The 20,273-nt window shown below is 37.5% G+C and overlaps 2 protein-coding genes across 6 annotated transcripts; both read right to left on the reverse strand.

Moving 5' to 3' along the window:
- Positions 1–601: 601 nt before the first annotated feature.
- On the reverse strand, positions 602–10,271 carry LOC122074467 (probable aldo-keto reductase 1). Of its 5 annotated transcripts, XM_042639291.1 has the most exons (8): positions 3,813–4,117; positions 3,532–3,699; positions 3,053–3,256; positions 2,667–2,839; positions 2,385–2,481; positions 2,121–2,238; positions 1,588–1,623; positions 602–1,104 (listed from the first exon to the last, which is right to left on the reverse strand). In XM_042639291.1, exons 1-8 carry the CDS (start codon positions 3,870–3,872, stop codon positions 911–913), a joined length of 1,050 nt encoding a protein of 349 aa, XP_042495225.1. In that variant the 5' UTR covers positions 3,873–4,117; the 3' UTR covers positions 602–910. The 5 variants fall into 5 exon arrangements, with proteins under 5 accessions (XP_042495225.1, XP_042495224.1, XP_042495227.1 ...); XM_042639290.1 differs by lacking the exons at positions 1,588–1,623; positions 2,121–2,238; positions 2,385–2,481; ... (2 more) ...; positions 3,532–3,699; positions 3,813–4,117 and adding exons at positions 6,858–7,011; positions 7,145–7,241; positions 7,547–7,719; ... (1 more) ...; positions 8,369–8,539; positions 9,949–10,271; XM_042639293.1 differs by lacking the exon at positions 3,053–3,256 and having other exon boundaries at positions 3,813–4,123.
- A 6,236-nt stretch (positions 10,272–16,507) lies between these two features.
- LOC122072581 (O-fucosyltransferase 38-like) lies at positions 16,508–19,043 on the reverse strand. The gene is made up of 3 exons (XM_042636942.1): positions 18,708–19,043; positions 16,901–16,979; positions 16,508–16,633 (listed from the first exon to the last, which is right to left on the reverse strand). The coding sequence occupies exons 1-3, from the start codon at positions 18,903–18,905 to the stop codon at positions 16,554–16,556; spliced, it is 357 nt and encodes a 118-aa protein (XP_042492876.1). The 5' UTR covers positions 18,906–19,043; the 3' UTR covers positions 16,508–16,553.
- Between the last annotated feature and the right edge of the window lie 1,230 nt (positions 19,044–20,273).

Here is a 20,273-nt window from a genome sequence, read left to right on the forward strand (position 1 = left end):
TTCAATTCGGTCTCTGGTGGCTACTCAATAAAGTCACTTATCTATCCACTATTAGTTGATTACAGTAACAAAACTACAGCTTTTAAATTGGGTTATATTCCCAAACAAAAGATTATGGTGAGAATTGCAGCATAATGACAACACAGATACTTCGAAGCTGTCAAAATAATGGCTGGTTCCAAAAAAAAAAGTATCAAATATATTAATCACTTGACGTGGCATTCAATGCGTGGCCAAGTCATTAAGGTAGTACCCAAAAAGCTTAGCTTTTGCATTTCAATTTTGGTGCCTAAAACTAATTAATTTTCGCTGGAGTATTCACACATTTCCAATTGAAAAACTGAAAAAGAGAGCCATTGTTATCATCCAAGTGCTTGATCTTATGTTTGTCCCTATAAATATGTTCAAAGAGACAAAACAAGAAAAAGATAGATTTAGCCACATGGGAATCTTCCCACCAAACCAAAATTTCTAATTTTCTATCCTCTCATGACAATTTGGTTGGACCTAAATTTCATTTAGAGGTACCTATCTTCTTCTGCAGAAAATCAGGTGAACAAAAGTTGTTAAAAGTCATTGATGGTTGAATGATTATAAACCATTGAAAGAACAAGCGAAAATTAAAACATTCAAAAGCTCTAACTAACCCAAATACAAACATAACCAGTTGCTTGTGGCTGGTACAGTCAATAATTGTCATGTCTATTACAATCTCAAACACCCATCTTTTTGGAACATATACCTCATCAAAGTTGATAAATTTCTATATTGTGCCTGTTTTACATTGTTGATGGTGTGAAAAAGAAATGTGCTACTCAAGTGGCAATAAATTATATTTAGAACATATATAATCAAGGATTTAAAATCTCTTATAAGGCCAAGGATAGTAGTGATTGACGGTAATCACATCTTATGCCAGGAGGTTGCTATTTTTAGCAGGTGTATTTGCAAACTTCCATGAGTGCAAGTATATCTTCTCATAGATTCTAGCACCTGATACTTCATCAATAGGCACAGCTTCAGAAATCTCTTTGACATCTTCTGCCATTAGTTTCACTACCAAGGAGCCAATATTTCCATCTAGATTGCTAAGCTTAGTTGTCCCTGTAAAGATGAAGAACATAGAAGCTAGTGAAGTGAGGACTCCACCAACAAGAATGAGCTAAAAAGCAAAGGCTTGAGAGATGTTCAACTGATTCTGAAGCATTACTTATTCAAAATCTAATAGAAGCACACTTGCCACCTAAATGTATCAACCCTTGTAATATATCTTAAAGAAACCAAGAAAACTGGCATGACCTACGCACTCAGAAAATCATGTCCCTAGTCGCATGCATTAATGAAGAAAATTTTATTTCACTGACTTCATTAACAACATGAGAATTGAAAAAGCAAATCCATAACTTGAGCACCATTTGAATATTAGCTATAATAGTTATCTTGAATTTTAGCTATTTTTTATTTGTTTTTTTCTATTTAATCTCAAGAGAAAAGGAATGTAGTGCAGTGAAAAAATAAAAAATATAATTATGATATCTCAGAAGATTAATCCAAAAGAAAATTAAAACCCACAAAAAAAACTCTTGCCTGGGATTGGAACCACATCATCCCCTTGATGGAGAACTGTTAGATCAAACACCAAGAAACACGAATAAAGAAAGATAATAGATCCGTACGACACAGAGATTTAACGAGGTTCACACACCAGGGTGGTGTGCTACGTCCTCGGACGAAGAAGAAGATGATCCACTATGCAGAAGAAGGATTACACCCTAACAGCGGCGAGGAAGAACTCGCCCTGAAACCCTAGCTTCGTGAAAACCCTAGAATACAATGACTCTCAACAAGCAACAGTACATTATATATATATATACGCCAAATAACGGTTCGACCCATCGGGTCGCGGTCGATCCGGTCGAACCATACCGCGGGGGCGTAGCCCCCGCACCCCCATACGAGATACGAGATCAATGATGGGCTCCGGGCTTGGGCCTATCGGCCCAAGCCCTCTGCTTCCATCACAGATCTCAGAAAAATTTCCATTCGGGTCGCCACCAAAATATGTCGGATCGGGTCAATCTTCAAAACGGGTCAAAAATTCGAGACAAACTTAACAAGAACCCAAGACAAAGCTAGTTGAGCTGGAGTGCAGCCATGCTTAGCAGCCAAGTTAGTAACTTGCTTGTACAGCACTTTGTTCTTCTCTAAATTCTCACCGGTGAACCTTGGATGTCCAGTCTAACCGCATAAAAAAGGTAATTAGTTAATTAGAACAAATCACAAAACTTGGTAGGTTAGATCGTGAGAAACAAATAAATCATCTCAAAATAATTTCATTCCTGTTTTTCATAAGGCTTTCTATAACAAAAGAAAATTTGAAATACCAAGAAACTATTTGCAGGAATGCTTTCTGTAACAGCCCTGCCACCAAAAAACCCACGACCAAGAGGGCTGTACACTACTATTGCAATGCCAAGTTCCCTGCATATTCCAAGGAAAAAAGTTTATTAAAAGGGATCAACCACAATACCTGAGAAGAACAGAATGACACAACTTCCTTGTTTTATCTACTCTCTGAATTACATTTGCATGGGTTCTGTTACAGCTCCAGCAGAATTGACCATGGTTGCTGCAAAAACCAACTAAGATTTACTATTTTGACTAACCTGCAGAGTGGGACTATCTCTTCTTCAATATCGCGAGTCCACAAAGACCATTCCATTTGTACTGCTGTAATTGGGTGAACTGCATGTGCCCTTCTTATTGTATCTGGACTTGCTTCAGATAATCCAAGATACTTTATCTTTCCCTCTTCCACTAACTTCATAAGTTCCCCCATCTACCTTCCCAAAAGAAAACTTTTCAGATCCACGGATGACTGAACCATATAAATCAGTGAGAGCAGCAAGTCTACAAGAAGGAATTGGACATTCATATAAAAAAAAAAAGATTACACAGTTGGGTTCAGCATATCTTTACCATCCTAATTTTCTCAAAACCAACATCTGTGAATATAATTCATGATTTAAGAGTACAAAGTGAATTCACCTACAGTGTCCTCTATTGGTATCGATTTGTCCACTCGGTGCTGATAGTACAGATCAATGTAGTCCACATTAAGACGCTTTAGACTAGCTTCACAACACTTCCTTACATATTCAGGGGAACCATTAACTTGTAAACCAGTAACAGAAAGGTTAACAATACCGAATTTGGTAGCAAGCTGGATTTTGTCTCTGGGCAGATGCTTCAAGGCCTGAAAATTCCAAATCTACTTAAAATGGGGAATCTAACCAATGAACCCAAAAAAAAAAAAAAATCCAACTACAGATTCCTTGTTGAAGGAGATGTCTACTTAAGCTTAATTATCTCGAATCCCCAAGGAATGCTCAAGGATTCAACAAGAAGAAAGAAAAGGAAAAACTTCATGAATGCCAACATGGGTTTCTCCCAAATTCATCATTTCTGAAGGTAAGAAAAATCATGTTCATGAGAGAAAAAGAAACCCATTATGAAGAATAAGAAGAATACCTTTCCGACCAGAATTTCATTGGTGTTGGGTCCGTATGAATCAGCAGTATCAAAAAAGGTAATTCCCCTATTAAAAGCTTCCTTAATGACTGAAATCCCATCTTCCTCTGGGAGAGGGTCATTGTAAGCTCCAGTAAGGCCCCAGCATCCAAAACCTAACTTGGAAACCTTGTCAACAAGAAGGAAAAATTTTCATTTCAAATAACTAGCACCAAACATAAATTACTTCAATTAAAAAATTTGTCGATATGGGTATTTGGAGAGGAATCGAAGCTGTATACCTCTAATCCCTGATTTCCCAATTTCACTCTTGGAATTTGAATTCGGGGCTCCTTGTACATTTTTCTTTTCCAAACTAACAAAATCTTCTGAGTTCGATCGATGATCAGATACGTCTTTCAAGTTTCATGTCAAAAGGAACAGAGATTCTCTAGTGTGTTCAGGGCCATTCTCAGAAGTCCGACCTTCATGCGGCACGCCGTTTCGAAAGTCCGGTAGTACTACATTCCCGATCCCGCCCAATCTAGACCGGTCGAACCGGCATAGGTCTTCCCACACTACCAACGTGGGAAGGAATATGCACGCTACCAGCACTTAGTGGTCTGAGAAAGGTATCTATCCATACGGATCCCCACGTACCCTTTTAAAATGGATAAAATAAAGATAAAAGGAGAAAAAAAAAAAAAAAAAAAAAAAAAAAACATGTGTGGAGTCCTATTTTTTGTGAGAGAGCATGGAAAGAATCTAGATATTTTTCTATAACATATTTTATTATAGTTAGGGGAAATTTTTCCTTTACCCCGTGATGAAGGAACCATACAACCATCAATGTATCATCTAAGTATGCCAACTATTTGCAAATTGTCGAAGTTACCTTCATTGTCATTGCCGTTGTCATTGTCGTTGCCGTTGTTGTTATCGTTGTTAGATACCCTTTCAACACCATTCAAAAGAAAACTTAGTCATTACATTTATAAGTGGTTAAAACTATGCCACCAAGTTTGACATTGTTGGGTATTGTCTTGTATTTTGTAGTAGCCCACATAGTTTGACATTGTTGAGGTATCATACATGAAGGATATCACATAGCAAGGTAAAGACTGGAAAGTGGGGGAATGAAAAAATTATGACTCTCTTGGGTAGATGTTAATATTTGTGCCATGTTAAATCCTTATGTTCGTGAGAGAAGGTTTACTCAATCTCTTCCCCATGTTTCCCCATTCATCTCAAAGGCACTTATAACCAATTTTTTTTGGGCGGGGAAGGGCATGCATAGCACCATATTTACTGACGTTCAATGGCACATCTTCCTTCATTGTGGCTCAAAATCAAACCTCTATTTTGTTTGGGACCAGAGCAACAGTAGTCTTGCTACGTTTTATCCTTGAATTTACCTAAATGGTAGATCAATTCCTAATTCTTCCTCGCCCCTCCACCCCTCTCCCAAAAAAATGGAGAAAAAGATAAGTAAAATAAAGAAGAAGGTGCCCGGGGGGAGGGGAGAGGGGAATGGAATCTCAAAGGGTATTTTGAAAATACAAAAATTTAGGAGAGTATTTCTGGACCTAAAGTGGAATTGAATTCTTTCATTTCTTTGGCTATGAGCCCGGATATCAGTAAAGTTCCATAGCAGCAAAAAAATTCCCGGCAGGATTTCCTCCCCGGTTGCAGTTATTGAAAGAAGACTTTACCACCAGGCTAGTGGTGACACCTCAAAAAAGAATAAGAATATGATCTATTAGACCTCTGCAGTGAGTTTGTTTTTCGGGAATGAATGGAATTTAAGAGAACATTTAAAAACTAAGCCTAGGCTGTTGAACTGAAATTTCAGATACCAAGAGAGTAGAGGAGCTACTAAGCTGTTAAGAGTTTCCTCGAGCAAACGATTTCAGGACATGAGCAGTTCCAACACTAAGAATAGATAGGCTCTATCTGTTCTTCACACTTGCCCAACTGCACATTGTATTACAACAATTCTCATATTGTCCTATAGCATAGAGAGTGGAGTTGTTCAAGATAAAACCTGCTATGCCCAAAAGTCACAAATAAAACCTGCAAATTGTGATTCTATGAAGTACCACACAGACATAATTGCAGCTATAGAATATCTGTTGGGTTCAGCAATGGCAACCAGAAGCTAACCTGTTTATAATTGGTTGAGAAACCCCAGCCAATAAACCTATTAGCAAAAAAAGTCAACCCCAACACAGAATTGGGTTGGTTTTCAGTTGAGCCAGCTTTCCCCACCCCTGGTGGTGTTACAACTGTACAAATTCATCCTTAGATCAGAACTCTACGAGTTATTTCAGCTCAAAGATCCAACCATAAGCCTAGTTGGTCTGTCCTGGTCCAGGTTCAAGTTCACACACACTAATGTCCTAACAGCTTAATGAAAGTTGGTCTCTGGTAGCAACCCAACATGTCATTTATCTATGTTACAGCTTTTAAATTGAGTCAACTCCGCTCGATCCCAAATGAAAGATTATGGTGAGAAGTGCAACATAAGGACAACATAGAAAGCTTTTGAATTGGGTGAACTCAGCTCAATCCCACATGAAAGGTTATGGTGAGAAGTGCAGCATAATAACATAGATCCTTTGACGCTGTTAAAATCTAAAAACCGCTAAAAGGCCACAACAATGGCTGTTTCCAATAAAACAAGTCTCCAAAAAATTAATCACTTGACGTGGTCTTCAATGCATGGCCAGCTCAGAAAAGTTGTACCCAACAAGCTTACTTTTGCTTTTAATTTTTAGTGCAATCAAATTTTTGCTGGAGTATTTGCAGACTTCCAATCGAAAAACTTAGAGACAACACCATAGCCTCGATGACCTCTCACCTCATTAATTGGCACTGCATCAGATATTTCTTTCAAGTCTTCTTGTGTCAGCTTCAAAGCCAAAGAAGCAATGTTATCATCGAAGTGCTTGATCTTAGTTGTTCCTATATATATTGAAAGAGACCAAATGAGGAAAAGAAATGAGATTTTTCCACATTGTTATTCCACCCACCAAACCAAAATTCCTGAAATAGTTGTCATTATAACAGTTTAATATTAATATGTTGTTTGCATAAAACATTTGGATCTTTCTGCTCCCTATCAAGAAGTGTTCTCTCTTTCTTCTAGTGATACATAATAGGGAAAACATTAAAAACACTAAACTGACTCTAACGTTGAAAGATGGTAGAGAAAAGAAAGCTTAAAGCTATTTTGGATGTAGAATGTCATTTCCACCTACTAGATGAAAATATAGCAGAAAGTGATTATTTTCATTATGTCTCAACTCTTAAGAAAGGGTCCTGATGAAACTCGAGGCAAAATTCACCTGGGATTGGAACCACATCATCCCCTTGATGAAGAACCCATGCAAGTGCAAGCTGAGGAAGGCTGCAACCATACTTTGTTGCCAAATTCGCAATGCAAGTATACAGTAGTTTGTTCTTCTCTAAGTTCTCTCCTGTGAACCTCGAATGCCCAACCTATAAACAGAAACAAAAGCATGTTTAGGTTAAGAATCTTGATTATAATGGTAACACAAAATTCGAAGTTCATTTTGAATTCAGTAGTCGCAGGGAAAGTAGTAGAAGGTGTGAGGCAAGAATAACGTAATACCAAGATGCTATCTGTAGGTAGGCTTTCCACAACTGCCTTTCCACCAAAGAAACCACGACCAAGAGGGCTATATGCTACGATCCCAATATCGAGTTCTCTGTGAGTTGAGAAGCAGCATCTGGTGAGTGTTTATTGGAAATTGGAAGAAGGAATGAATTTTAAACAGATAACCATAACGAGGTTTCAGAACACAATGGATGCAAAAGTTGAGTAGTCAGTAATATAATCCAGAATAAATCCTTTCAGTCATCTTGGTTCTAATATGATTCAGTTTCAGACTCAAGTCAGACACCTTCCAATAAGTAATCTTCATTTCTTTGAGAAGCTTCTAATAGAATGTATTCCACAAATTTTAAATCAAGAACACGACCAATGAGTGAGGAAGGAGAGAGATCAACAAACCGGCAAAGCAGAATTATCTCTTCCTCAATATCACGAGACCACAGTGAATACTCCATCTGCAAAGCAGTGATAGGGTGAACTGCATGGGCCCTCCTTATTGTGTCAGGACTAGCTTCACATAACCCAATGTACTTTATCTTTCCCTCTTCCACTAGCTTCTTAAGCTCCCCCATCTACCTTCCCAGACATATGTTCAAATCCAATACCCTGTTAGACTCTAGTCTATTCTCAACCATAAAAAAAACAGTAACTGTAATAAGGAAATGACTAAATAAATAAATAATTGTTTAAAATGGTTACAGTGTCCTCTATAGGAATTGTTGTGTCAACGCGATGCTGATAGTATAGATCAATATAGTCTAAATCAAGGCGCTTAAGGCTAGCTTCACAGCATTCCCGTACGTATTCAGGGGAACCATTAACTACTTTTTCACCATCATCTAGCATTCTTACTCCAAACTTGGTTGCTAATTGGACTTTTTCTCGTGGAAGCTGTTTCAAGGCCTGCAGACAATGAAATAGATTTATTATCCATTGGTGCCTTCCTGTAAGTTAAACATAGCTCTGTAAATACCTTTAGTTCTTATAGAAGCAAAAGTAGCTCCTCCATTTGGCTTAACATGCGCCAAATATGAAAAGTGTATTAATGCACTCAGATTGGTTATCAATCTTATGCTTAACTCTAAAGCCTTCCAAATAGTCAATTTACTTACTTTGAAGATTATGTAAGAGAGAGAGAGAGAGAGAGAGAGAGAGAGAAACTTCAATGTAATTTAAGCAAGGCAAAGAGAATATGAATGATCATCTACATAAACTAATTACCTTCCCCACCATGATCTCATTGTCATGCTTTGCTCCATACAAGTCTGATGTATCAAAAAATGTGACTCCCTTATGAAAAGCATCAATGATTACTGAACATCCAGCTTCATGGGAGAGAGGAGCATTGTATAGTCCAGAGAGTCCCACACAGCCAAAGCCCATTCTGGAAATCTGAAGGTGGAAACGAAAAAAGAATTATTGTCAGAAAAATAAAAAATAGGGATTTCCATGGTCTTAGTTTGAAGAAGTAATGAATGTTTGCAAGGTGAAACTGTCAAACACAAAAAATTGACTCTTCTCATCATTTATGGACTTTGGGGGAAATGCTGAAGCACATTCCTTGATCAGTGGTGTATGTCACCAAGTCAATGGTTCCGTGATCTGGAACACCTTAATCAATATTCATAAAAGAACAGGCAAATATACAAATACTTGGCTGACTGCTGAATGGCATTCATCATATTGCCTTGATTATCATAGAACAGAACTTAATTCACTCTGTTTTATGTATAAAAACCATTCATTTCACTGAACTAAGCTTGACAGCAAAGAACAAGGTTATATATCTGCTCAAAACACATAATTGATTTATTTCTTTCCTGGTATTTGTTTAGAGCTGTAACTTTACTAAATTCACTCACCATTTTTTGAATTCACTTCAAATTAGCAGATAACAGTGATGAATTCTATAAAAAAAAATAGTGTCTCAGTATCCTAATTGTACAGGTTTTCCTGCATTCTAGATTTCAAAAGTTACCCTCCTTCAAGTAAAGCTCAACACTCAGGATCTGAAACTGATAAGGATTTTGACCCGTTCTTTTGCAGTGAATGGCGCTCAGATGGAGTCTGCAAATTGCATGGTCCTATAAACCCACCAATTTGGAACTCACTCCCTGAGTTGACTTGGTTCAAAACTGAACATTTTTCTGTTCTTGTGTTCTTTTGGCGAGTTAAGATGTAATGAAAATTGGAAACACTCTGACCAAATCGTGTTTCCCACAATTACATTTTTAAAAGCTCCAAAATCATAAAACATATCAAGCCGCAAGCCGCAAGCCGCAAGCCGCAAGCCTCATGTTCCAAGAAGCAGAGCAAGTGAGGGTTTTCTGGTTTCAACCGTCCGAGATTTTAATTTGTGGTTCTGTATAAAAATCAATCTTGTAAAAAAGATTCCCCTTCTCAGATTTTTTTCGGTGTTCAGTGATTTAAGCTTCACTCTTCAATTCAAAATCGTATCACACATTGTTCAAATTCTCTCTTCTTTAAGCCCGTCAATGGAGCAAAACCCTTGCTTGAAGATGCAGAGAGGAGGAAGATATTTTCTTCAGCTCCGCAGTCTGCAAGCATTTCATTAGCTTGAATTCAAATCTGGCATTTCTACTTTCACTGAGTTAAAAAGCTTGAGCTTTCGCTTCTTCAAGGATCCAGAGTACAAGCTTCCGAATGACTAAAAATTGATTGGAAGTAAACGAATCCTAACGAAACCTCTTTTGGTAAACTAATAATCTTCGTTAAAGAAGGTTAGGAAAATCGAAGTTAATGCTAATGTAAGAAAGGAAAGTAGATGATAAGAATGTCACCTCTAATCCCTGGGTTCCCAGTTTTACTCTCTGGATCTGAAGTTGGGGCCTTCTCTCCTCCATTGCTTCTGAGAGAGCAGCTCAGTTTGAACTTGAACAGACCAACTGAACAAGAAGACAGATAAGTCTGGACAGGACTTGGGAAGGAGATCTTGTTAAAATTAATCCTTTAGGCGTCGGAAAGAGGAACAAGAAGTATATGATTATGACCACATTCTCCGCCTGTTATTATTTTCATCATTTCATTAACAATTCAGGGTTTAGTATATAGGATCGAGTTTTCTCCCACACATAGGTATTCAGAATTTCAGATGCTATCGTGCCACCAGGTTGCGATACGCATCTCAACATACGGATACACACTCCAGATCACGTTACAATTAAGCCTCTATGTACCGATACTGATACCAATGCCTATTGCCCTGCCTAACATGTTAAGCCTTCCTGCAACAATCAAATAAAAAAGGTATAAAGATCATCGCCTACCTGTGCCTCTATGGCCAGACACAAGGGGTAGTGAAAAAACCACAATGTCCCCTAGTTGGATGCCTCATGCCTATGTGTCTCCCTTGGTTGGTCTCCACACGTGACCAAATAGCAATCCTCAGTCCAAAAATGAATGTCAAACATAAGATCAGGTGATTCGAGAAAGGGTTCAACTATAATCAAGATTGGTGCTACCGAATCTAATTCAAATCAAACCGATTCACCTTATCTAATTCAATTTTTCAAAACATGCCTACACTTCGAGTGAGAGTAAGTGTAAGACATAAACACAAATTGATATCCCTCCAGAGAACTAGATAAAGGGAGCCCGACCCTACTATCATTATGCCTTTGTAATGTTACTTGGTTCAACTCCATTTGTGACGTTTTCTCATATGTGAGACTCTATCTTCGTGGGTATATGATCGATTGTCTTTCATTTGGATAGTGAGTAGTTTTTATAATTATAAGTCAAGTAAAAAATAATAATATGATTGGACTTTATTCATCCCAAAAAAAAAAAAAAACTAAAGGAACTTGCCAAGATGGTTTGGTAAGCAAACAATCGGCTATGTAGGCATTAATTACTATGATGGCATAAAAATTAAGAGAATGAAAAGACTAAGTTTTCCTTAAATAGTAGTTTTACAAAGTAGAGTCTCATGTCATCATTACACTTTCACCCTCTATTTATGAAATTGAAAATACAATTAATCTTTCAACGTATATGAAGAGAAACTTAAAAGTAGAAATATGACCATTAAGATATTGTTAAGCACATATCTGTCATATCAAGGAGGATCCCAACTAACCCTTATTGGAGTTTCAGCCCAAATCCTGGTTGGTTTGTTTGCTACGTTACAATACGAAATCGATTCAAATTTAACCGTTGTATAAAAGCTTAGATGGTTGAACCCGGCCGGTTAGACACTGGTAAACCCTGATCTGTCCTAAACACGTCAAACGGGTTCAATTTGTTCGTGAAAATGACTTTTTAGGTAACAGACTTGGACTTAGACATTAAAAGTCTAGAACACTATACTCTCTCAGGATTTGATCGCAAGTTTAGACCCATCTCTATCTCTCTCAGGATTTTAGGATTCTACGAGGAAGAAGAAGAACGAAATTGAAGGTGGAATCAATGGAGAGGAGTAGGAGATTAGGATCTGCAACGATCTGTATGTATCTTAGTCTTCTCCTCAGCTTCGTTAGCCATCTATCCGCTCTTTCGGTGACTGTAAACGACGTAGAATGCGTGTACGAGTACGTACTCTATGAAGGCGACAATATTTCTGGAAACTTTGTTGTTGTTGATCATGACATCTTCTGGAGCTCAGATCACCCCGGCATCGATTTAATTGTAAGAGTTTTGCGTGTCCCTAATCTTAGTCTACCTGTTGCTTCTCTAGGTTTTTGTTTCTGTTCTCTCTTGTTACTACTCTTTTTTTCCCCCCTTTAAAATAGAGTGAATTATTCAGTGATTTATTGGATTGCTTTTTATTTGATGCCTATATTAACTTTATCTTAGGGTTTCAGTTCTCTAATTTCACAAATTTTAAATTTTTTTTTGGGGTGGAAGTTTTCTTTGTTGTTTGGTTGGTATATTTCGAATCAAAAGAACCTTTACCCCTTCCCCCCAACCCTTTTATGGAGACAATTATGAATTTTTATCTCTCAGCCCTTGGTTAGGTTTTAGGATTGTAGAGGTTCTTTTGGGGTACTCTCGATTGATGTTGAAATGAAATTTAAGAAGTTTGAAGGATTACTTAGCGAACTATGACCTGCCCCATTGGAAGCAGGCAGCAAAAATATTTTTGAAGTTCTGGGAGGGGATTTTGGGGCTTGGTACCTTGTGAACCCCTGCTCCTATAGTGTCTGCAAGCTCATAGAGCTATAATTGTTTAGTAATCTTATTTGAACTCAATAGTATTGGAACTCTTTCCTTCAGCTTCGTGGGTTTCCCAACTTCACATACGTTGTGATTAACTGATCTACCGGATGTGAAGCTGTTTTGCCTTTCTCTTGGCATCATTCTAGCTGGATAATCACCTTTGGTGCTCATATTTTTCCACCACTCATTTTTGTATTCCTCCCCTTAATGTAGAACTAGGATTGACAAGTCAACCTAGTCCCAATGTTGCAGGATACTCTTGGAGAACATTAGATCAAATATCAGAATAGTTCAAAACAGATTAATAACAAGGATGAGATTAGATCTGAGATTAAGAATATCAATCTCAGATTATAGGGTGTCAGAAATCAGAATAGAAGCAGATAATAAGGGGACTAATGGAATGATGAATTAGGTCTACGCAGGTTCTGAAAATTGCTAACAAAGTATGCAATTTTTTGGGCAGAATTGAGAAGGAAATCTGAATTTAATACCTGTAAGAACTTGAGCAAATCAATAACACTTTGTGTAGTTGAGAGAAGAAGAAGATGAGTTAAGGAAGAGGACCTCTTGTGCTTCACACCGCTAAAAGTCAATTGGATCAAACACCAGTTCCATCAGCCTTGATCAAACACAAGACAAATCTCCATGTAGAAGACAATAGCAACAACCATTAAATTTTTTATCAAAATCATCTAGGCCTTTAGGAGCCTCCTCTTCTTTATTTATAATGTTAATGAAGGAGGGAATTACAAAATAGAAGGTTCCTCAAAAAGGAAACCAAATATTCTCCTAATACAATAGCTACTAAAAACTGAAATTAGAAACTAACTGAAATTAGAAACTAGTTGAAAAAGGAAATTAACTACTAAGGACTTGACTCAATTAATAACTTGGCTCATAAGGAAACAAATATAACTCAAATCAAGCCCAACTAGAAAGGAAACTAATGAAAATGGAAACTAACTAGTAATCCCGTACTCAATCTTAGAGCCCCCTTTTTAGACCCATAAAAGTGGTCTATTACACTCAAAACACATGGGATCAAAAGCCTAACATGTATGGAACCCAACCCTAGGCTTATTCCTAATAAAACAAGCTTATTTTGGTAATTAATCTGCATCAACTCTCCCGGTCTTAAAAGAACTCGACTCCGTCGAGTTAGGTCGTGCTCCTAAGATTCCCTTGTAAATCGCTCGCCGATGAGGTGGTACATATCTCGAAACAGAAGGGAGCATAACTCCAAGAGGAGGGAGAGTAGGTTGATGTGTCACCGGAGCAGGAGCAGGAGTCAGTCGACGTCGTGGCATGTCTGATAATGCATGTGGCCTCATTAAGTACATACGACCTCCTTGCTTCACCTTTATAGTGTTTCGTGCTCCATCATAGAGAATGCCTGCATGTCGCTGCCAAGGTCGCCCTAGAAGAATGTCGCAGTGCGCCAATGAGGTGACCAAGCAGGTGACATGGTACTGTAGTGGCCCAAACTGTAGATGTACTCGAACAACTGCAGTGGTCTCTTCTCGAGCTGTGGGTCCAAAACCTCGCACGTGAATCTTCTTGAAAAGCTACTTCTGTGGAAGGTTGTGTGCTCGAACAAATTCAGCAGATATAAAATTTGCTTCTGCCCCAGTATCAACAATTGCATGAACATCAATAAGGTCGGAGCCGTGCAGGAGAGTACCCTTCTGTCTGAAGAGAGGAGCTTTATCAACTAGTCTATTCGAAAAGGATGAAAGGCTAGCTGAATGAGCTTCTACATCCTCATCTTCATCATCGACAATATCATCGTCCTCGAGCGGATAAGGATATAAATGAGATTCATCTTCACTCTTCTCTGTCGGCTGCTTCTCTGCAACGTTCACAGAACGAGTCCTGTTGAGACACTTATTGGAATAGTGACCCTTCTCGCCACAACTATGGCATATGATATTCTTCACCCCAACACTATCCTTGTTGAACTCTGACCTTTTCTCTTCAACTCTGCGAGCTTCAGGCTTCTTTTCCTCCATACGCGGTGGAGGTCTATAAACTGAAGAAGTCTTGAGCATACCCTTCCAATAAATGGACTTCTCTTCAGCTGTCTTGGCATGTGCCGCTACCACATCAACAGACCTGAAATCAGTGTTAGCCAACTCAAGTCGAATCTCAGTACTTAACCCACTGATATATCGCATCACCCGTTGTTGGTCTGTTTCCTGAAGTCGACACCTTGAAGACAGTTTGTGGAATTCGAGGGTGTATGAATCTACATCTTTGTTCCCTTGTTGCAAGTTAAGTAATTTATGGAACATTACCTTTTCATAATTAAGAGGAACAAATTTTTCAATCAGGATTTGCTTCATGACCTCCCAATTGGTAACGGGTCCAAGTCTTCTGACAAACCTCGCATGTAGTACATCATCCCACCATGAACATGCATACCCAATAAACTTGGTGATGATGAGTTCACACTTCTTCACGTCTGGAAGAGACTTATACGTAAAAATTCTCTCCACTTTGGTAAGCCAGTCAAGAAATTCCTCAGGTCCCTTTTCACCACTGAACTTGGGAACCTCAACTTTGATGCCATAATCTCTGTCAAAAAATTGCCGAGTAACATCTTGGGGAACAACTGGATCAAGTTGCTGCCTCTGAGGTGTATCTTCGATCCGTAAAGTGTTGAGCTGAGGAGGTAATGTAGAGGGTCCTTCTTCAGCTCGCTTGTCGGACCTCTTCATAAAGGCAATCATCTCTTCCATAAACTTATCAAACTTGGCTTCAGTCCTCTCAAGCCTAGCATCAGTATTCTGTTGGTTCTCGGCTAACTCACGATACAATTTGTGCAACTCAGCATTGGTGATGTGACTTGCCATGGTTAGAAAATTGCAGGAAAATTTGCTCTGATACCACTTAATGTAGAACTAGAATCGGCAAACCAACCTAGTCTCAAAACAGCAGGATACTCTCGAAGAACAAACACAAGTCAAATTAGGATAATAGCACAGCAGATCAGATTACAAGAGAAATCAGACCTGAAACAGTTGAAGCTAATGAACCAAATACTAGGGTTTCTCTGATCAGATTGGGACCGATAACAGGGGCTTACAAGACTTCAAATAGGTCAAAATCAACTTAATACCATGAACCAAAGTCCACGAGAATAGTAGGAACTGAACCAGATCTGTCAATTTCAGTTCTGCTTTGTCACAGGTCACTAAAAGACAAGAAAAGGGAGAATTTTAAATCTCTCAAACCACTGGTCAGAAAGAGCTCCCCTTTGGGTCGAGTTCTTCCCCAGATAGGACCTATCTTTGATCCAAATTTCTGCCCAAACTGATGGCTGAAAGTGTTTCTGACAGCAAGGGATCAAATAGGAAATATGAGGATTTTCTAGACAGAATTGAGAGAAAAGTTATTTAATTAAATACCTATAACAGTAGATCAGATATGGAACACCTTGAGCATGGAAGAAAAGAGGGAGATAACTAGAAGAGGACAGTCAATTGGATCAAACACCAATTCCATCAGCCTTGATCAAACACAAGACAAATCTCCACGTAGAAGACAATAGCAACAACCATTAATTTTTTTATCAAAATCATCTAGGCCTTTAGGAGCCTCCTCTTCTTTATTTATAATGTTAATGAATGAGGGAATTACAAAATAGAAGGTTCCTCAAAAAGGAAACCAAATATTCTCCTAATACAATAGCTACTAAAAACTGAAATTAGAAACTAACTGAAATTAGAAACTAGTTGAAAAAGGAAATTAACTACTAAGGACTTGACTCAATTAATAACTTGACTCATAAGGAAACAAATATAACTCAAATCAAGCCCAACTAGAAAGGAAACTAATGAAAATGGAAACTAACTAGTAATCCCGTACTCAATCTTAGAGCCCCATTTTTAGACCCATAAAAGTGGTCTATTACACTCAAAACACATGGGATCGAAAGCCTAACATGTATGGAACCCAACCCTAGGCTTATTCCTAATAAAACAAGCCTATTTTGGTAATTAATCTGCATCAATCTTTCTGCCTCAGTGTGACATTATATGAAATGTGTAATCTTGGTTGGTCATATAGAAACACTGGACAGCTACTAATAGACACAAGTAAGAAAAAGTATACTACAATCAGAAAAAGAAAGAAAAAAAAAACTACATATATAGATGATACCCGTTTAAAGCATGCTGAAACATTTAGAGGCCGCAAACTTATAAAGAAAAAATATATAGAAAGTTCACTGACTTACACCAGTTCGCATCTGATTCAGTCCTCCATTGCTTCTCACAGTTATATAGTGATCCCATCCTTGGGCTTCTAATAAAGTCAAACACACATACATGCCAATCCAAAAAAAAAACATAATCCACACCACATAAGAAAAACTCCCAAAAAAAAAAAAAAAAAAAAAATCTACATTGGGAGGGGTGGGGGTGAATGCAAGAAAGTGAACGTCATACTGCCATGGAAGGATCACCATGGCTCCCTCAAAGGGAACACAAAAATCAACAAGTTTCATGTATGGGTACTAGGACTCCAAAAGTAAACCCAAAAGAGATCGGATAAAAAGACAAAAGACAAAACCTTTATGTGCACGCGTAGGCACAACGCATGGGTGGAAACCATAGCTGAAAGAAGCACCCCATAGTTGATCATCAGATATCTGCAAAATAAAGCACATAGCAGCTTCATATTTACATATAATATTTAAGCAATTAGCCATCCACCAACCTGTGAAGGAAAACAATACGCAGCAAAATATATTCAATTGGATGGAGGCCACCAATTAAATTTCATCTTCATAGCATTTTTAATTGAAAAGGAAAAAATATAAAAGAAAGGAAAATGAGGAAAAATATAGAATAACTAGAAATATGGATTGATAAGCTTGATAATCTGATCATAGTTGATTAATTGAAATCCCCCCCCCCCCCAAAAAAATTGAGAGAAGAAAAAGCAGTTATTTCCCAATAACATAATGCTTGGTGCCCATTGATCATTTGAACCAAAACCGACATTAGTTTTTGTTTTGTATGTCAAAGCATTTTACTGAAGTTCTGTGTTATTACAAGATTAGTTCATTTGTTTTACTTAATTCTCCTATATGCATTCAAATTTCTCTTCTTTTGGTTGTTCTGGTGATTAATTTACATCCAAAATATATTTAGACATAGAGAATTTCTTGTTTGCATCACCCTATTGCTTAAGGCCAGTACCATAGAGAGGGTCATTTTTATTCAAATGGTACAGTTAGAGATGACTCAGCACAATTAGGTAATATCTCAGCTGAGTTCCCCATTTCCTGCTCATTCTCTACTCTCTAGATACTAAGTGATGAAAAAAAAAAAACCTACTAGGTACCATAAATTCAGAATAACAATGAGTATTTAGGTCATTGGAAGCTATCTCTGTGATTAAACTACAGAATGGGAATCAGTTTCCCAACCCAGAGACCCAGCACAATACATCATTAAGTGGCTAAGTGCTCACTCAAACTGAATTCACAGGAAGCAGACAAGCTTATATGCAAGCACACACTTTGTAATGCCAAAGTCTACAACTGCTGAGGCCCGTCCTCTAGAAAGGGCGTACCCAGTGTACAAGGCTCCTGCCACTGTAGGGTCTCAGGAAGGTCATAATGCACGCAGCCAAAGACTACAAGAATCTATGAAATTACACATGAAGCAGATTCTTTAATTTCGTAACAGATTTAGAATAAGAGATTGCAAGTGAAAATGGATACCAAATTCTGAACATAAAACTGGAGATTGTATCAGTCAATGTCTACCCGAGGTCAAGGCAGGTGAGACTTCCGAGTATAAATAACTACAAGCTTAAGCATGCGAACGTTCCACTCAACTCATTCAAGTGACCGCGCAAGTATGCATATACTGTATAATCAAGGATAAAAGCTTGAATAATATGCAACCCTTTTAGTGATTTAGTCTACTCCAGCCATCAATAACAATAAGATAATTTGAGCACATAAGAAGTGTAGAACATTCTAAGACTACCAACAGGGCCTAAAACCATTCATTTTTTGTTTCGTACTGTTGTGAAAGTGGGGGAAAAAAAATCAGGCTCGTAAAATCAACTACATCAGTACATCCTAGTTAATATGTGCAGGTAGTTCACTCTCTTGGCTTGGATGATTAAGGTAGCATTCCGATCTGGTACTGTCGGTTAACCTGTCATTTTCTTAAAATACAGAAGTCCTGAAAAATATGGTATTCTAAGACGATGCCAAATAAATTAAAAAAGAGAGAGGGAAAAAACAAAGGCTTATGTAGATCAGAAATTCCGTACCAAATTAATACAGTAACTTGAGATGGAACTCGATATGTGCATTAGGGAGAAAAAAACAAATGCACGAAAATCGACTGAAAAATACCTTTTCAGATTCAGACTTCTCCAAGAAGAAAGGATTTTGCTCTTCTTCAAGGATCTCTCTCGAGTGGAAGATGAATATTATGATGGATAAAGCAAAAAGAAGTAGAGTGTAAACAGTTACTGAAACGGGAGATGCTTTGAAACGAAATTTAGATTTTGCAGAGCCTCTGTGATGGGAAGATGATCTCCAATTTACCATTTCATCAGATCCCTTTCACAGTTCCTTCTATCTCACCTTCTTCTCGCTTTGGCTTCTATCAATTCTCCGCTCACCTTAATTTCACCCTGATTTGCTAGGTCTGCTACACGGGAGCTAGCTCATCAGTTAAGCGGCGAATCATACAAAACCAATATGGTTATTATAACTTTCACCATATGTAGTGAAAGTTGTAAAGTTCACAGACAATTTAAATTCGCACATGAAGGAAAACTATGGATCACTATGATGGTGATTTTCAATATCACCTATGACCTGTCCATGGATGATGGACATGATACCGATATCGATACCGATACCGATATCGATACCTATAACATTGCTAACAACAGATACCTCAACTTCTGCGATGATTTTAGCAAATCCAATTGTTTGATCAAGGTATGAATTGTTCAGTCTATCTATCAAATTTTAAAATTAAACTCAATTATTAATCATCCCTTTCTTATCTATTCCTACCTTCTCTTTGGTAACTTGTTCATCTTCCTTTTTATGAGTGTTGAATCAATACTTCGAAGGAGGCAAGTTGAGCTTGACTTGTTAATTACAAATAGAGCAAAAAACCCTCTCAATCTATTGTTGTCTCCGTTTAAACACAAGTGAGTTAAAAAGACCAAATTGCCCCTTATCCGATATGCTGAAGATGTTCCTGCACATCCTTTCATTAGCCTCGAGCACTAATGTTGCATACATCAAACTGGTAGGATGCTTTATCTCTTACAAAAAATAAGTTTATATTTTATTGGATGAATTATGATATGTGACAAGAAGTACAATTAAGGTAAAAGTAAGGGAAATTATTTTGAGAGTTCGTTTATATTTAATGTTTGATATGTATCAACGCTTATGACTTAAATGATTTCGGAGACTAATGCGATGATTTGATCATGGGAAGGATTTTGTGTGATGATTGAGATATCTTTCGTTTTTATATTTTAGCAATAGTCTGTTAAGGTATCAATCAAAACAAGTTGTAAATATTATTATTTGGCACACGAAGCCAAGGAGATGAAGGTGATAAATGAGAATGGTTGCCTCACATGATGGTGATTTTTTTTTTTTTTTACATATAAAAATCTTACAAACAATCATGAAAAATAGTTGGATAAATAGGTTGAAACTATGAAAAAATTGAAATACTGTTTAAGAAAAAAAAATTAAATAATATGCCATTGCATGCACTAATTCTTGTATCTAAAAGTTTGAAGACAAAATTAGAGCACAAACAAGATGTAAACCTATGAAAATCATTTGTAATATTAGATTATAACTCTCTACAAACAATAATCAAGCGAGAAAAAAATTTGAACAAAACATTAATAAATATCAAATATTAACATAACGATGTTA

This window comes from Macadamia integrifolia, chromosome 3 (assembly GCF_013358625.1).
Source record: "Macadamia integrifolia cultivar HAES 741 chromosome 3, SCU_Mint_v3, whole genome shotgun sequence".
Classification (NCBI taxonomy): domain Eukaryota; kingdom Viridiplantae; phylum Streptophyta; class Magnoliopsida; order Proteales; family Proteaceae; genus Macadamia; species Macadamia integrifolia.

Coding starts and splice junctions, on each gene's coding strand:
- LOC122074467 (XM_042639290.1), bottom strand. CDS start 10,011: ATGGAGGAGAGAAGGCCCCAACTTCAGATCCAGAGAGTAAAACTGGGA. Junction 7,242..7,546: donor GAGATAATTCTGCTTTGCCG/GTTTGTTGATCT, acceptor CTCAACTCACAG/AGAACTCGATATTGGGATCG. Junction 7,012..7,144: donor TACCTACAGATAGCATCTTG/GTATTACGTTAT, acceptor TTCTGTTTATAG/GTTGGGCATTCGAGGTTCAC.
- LOC122072581 (XM_042636942.1), bottom strand. CDS start 18,905: ATGGTAAATTGGAGATCATCTTCCCATCACAGAGGCTCTGCAAAATCT. Junction 16,980..18,707: donor AGAAGTCTGAATCTGAAAAG/GTATTTTTCAGT, acceptor TTTATTTTGCAG/ATATCTGATGATCAACTATG. Junction 16,634..16,900: donor GCCTACGCGTGCACATAAAG/GTTTTGTCTTTT, acceptor TGACTTTATTAG/AAGCCCAAGGATGGGATCAC.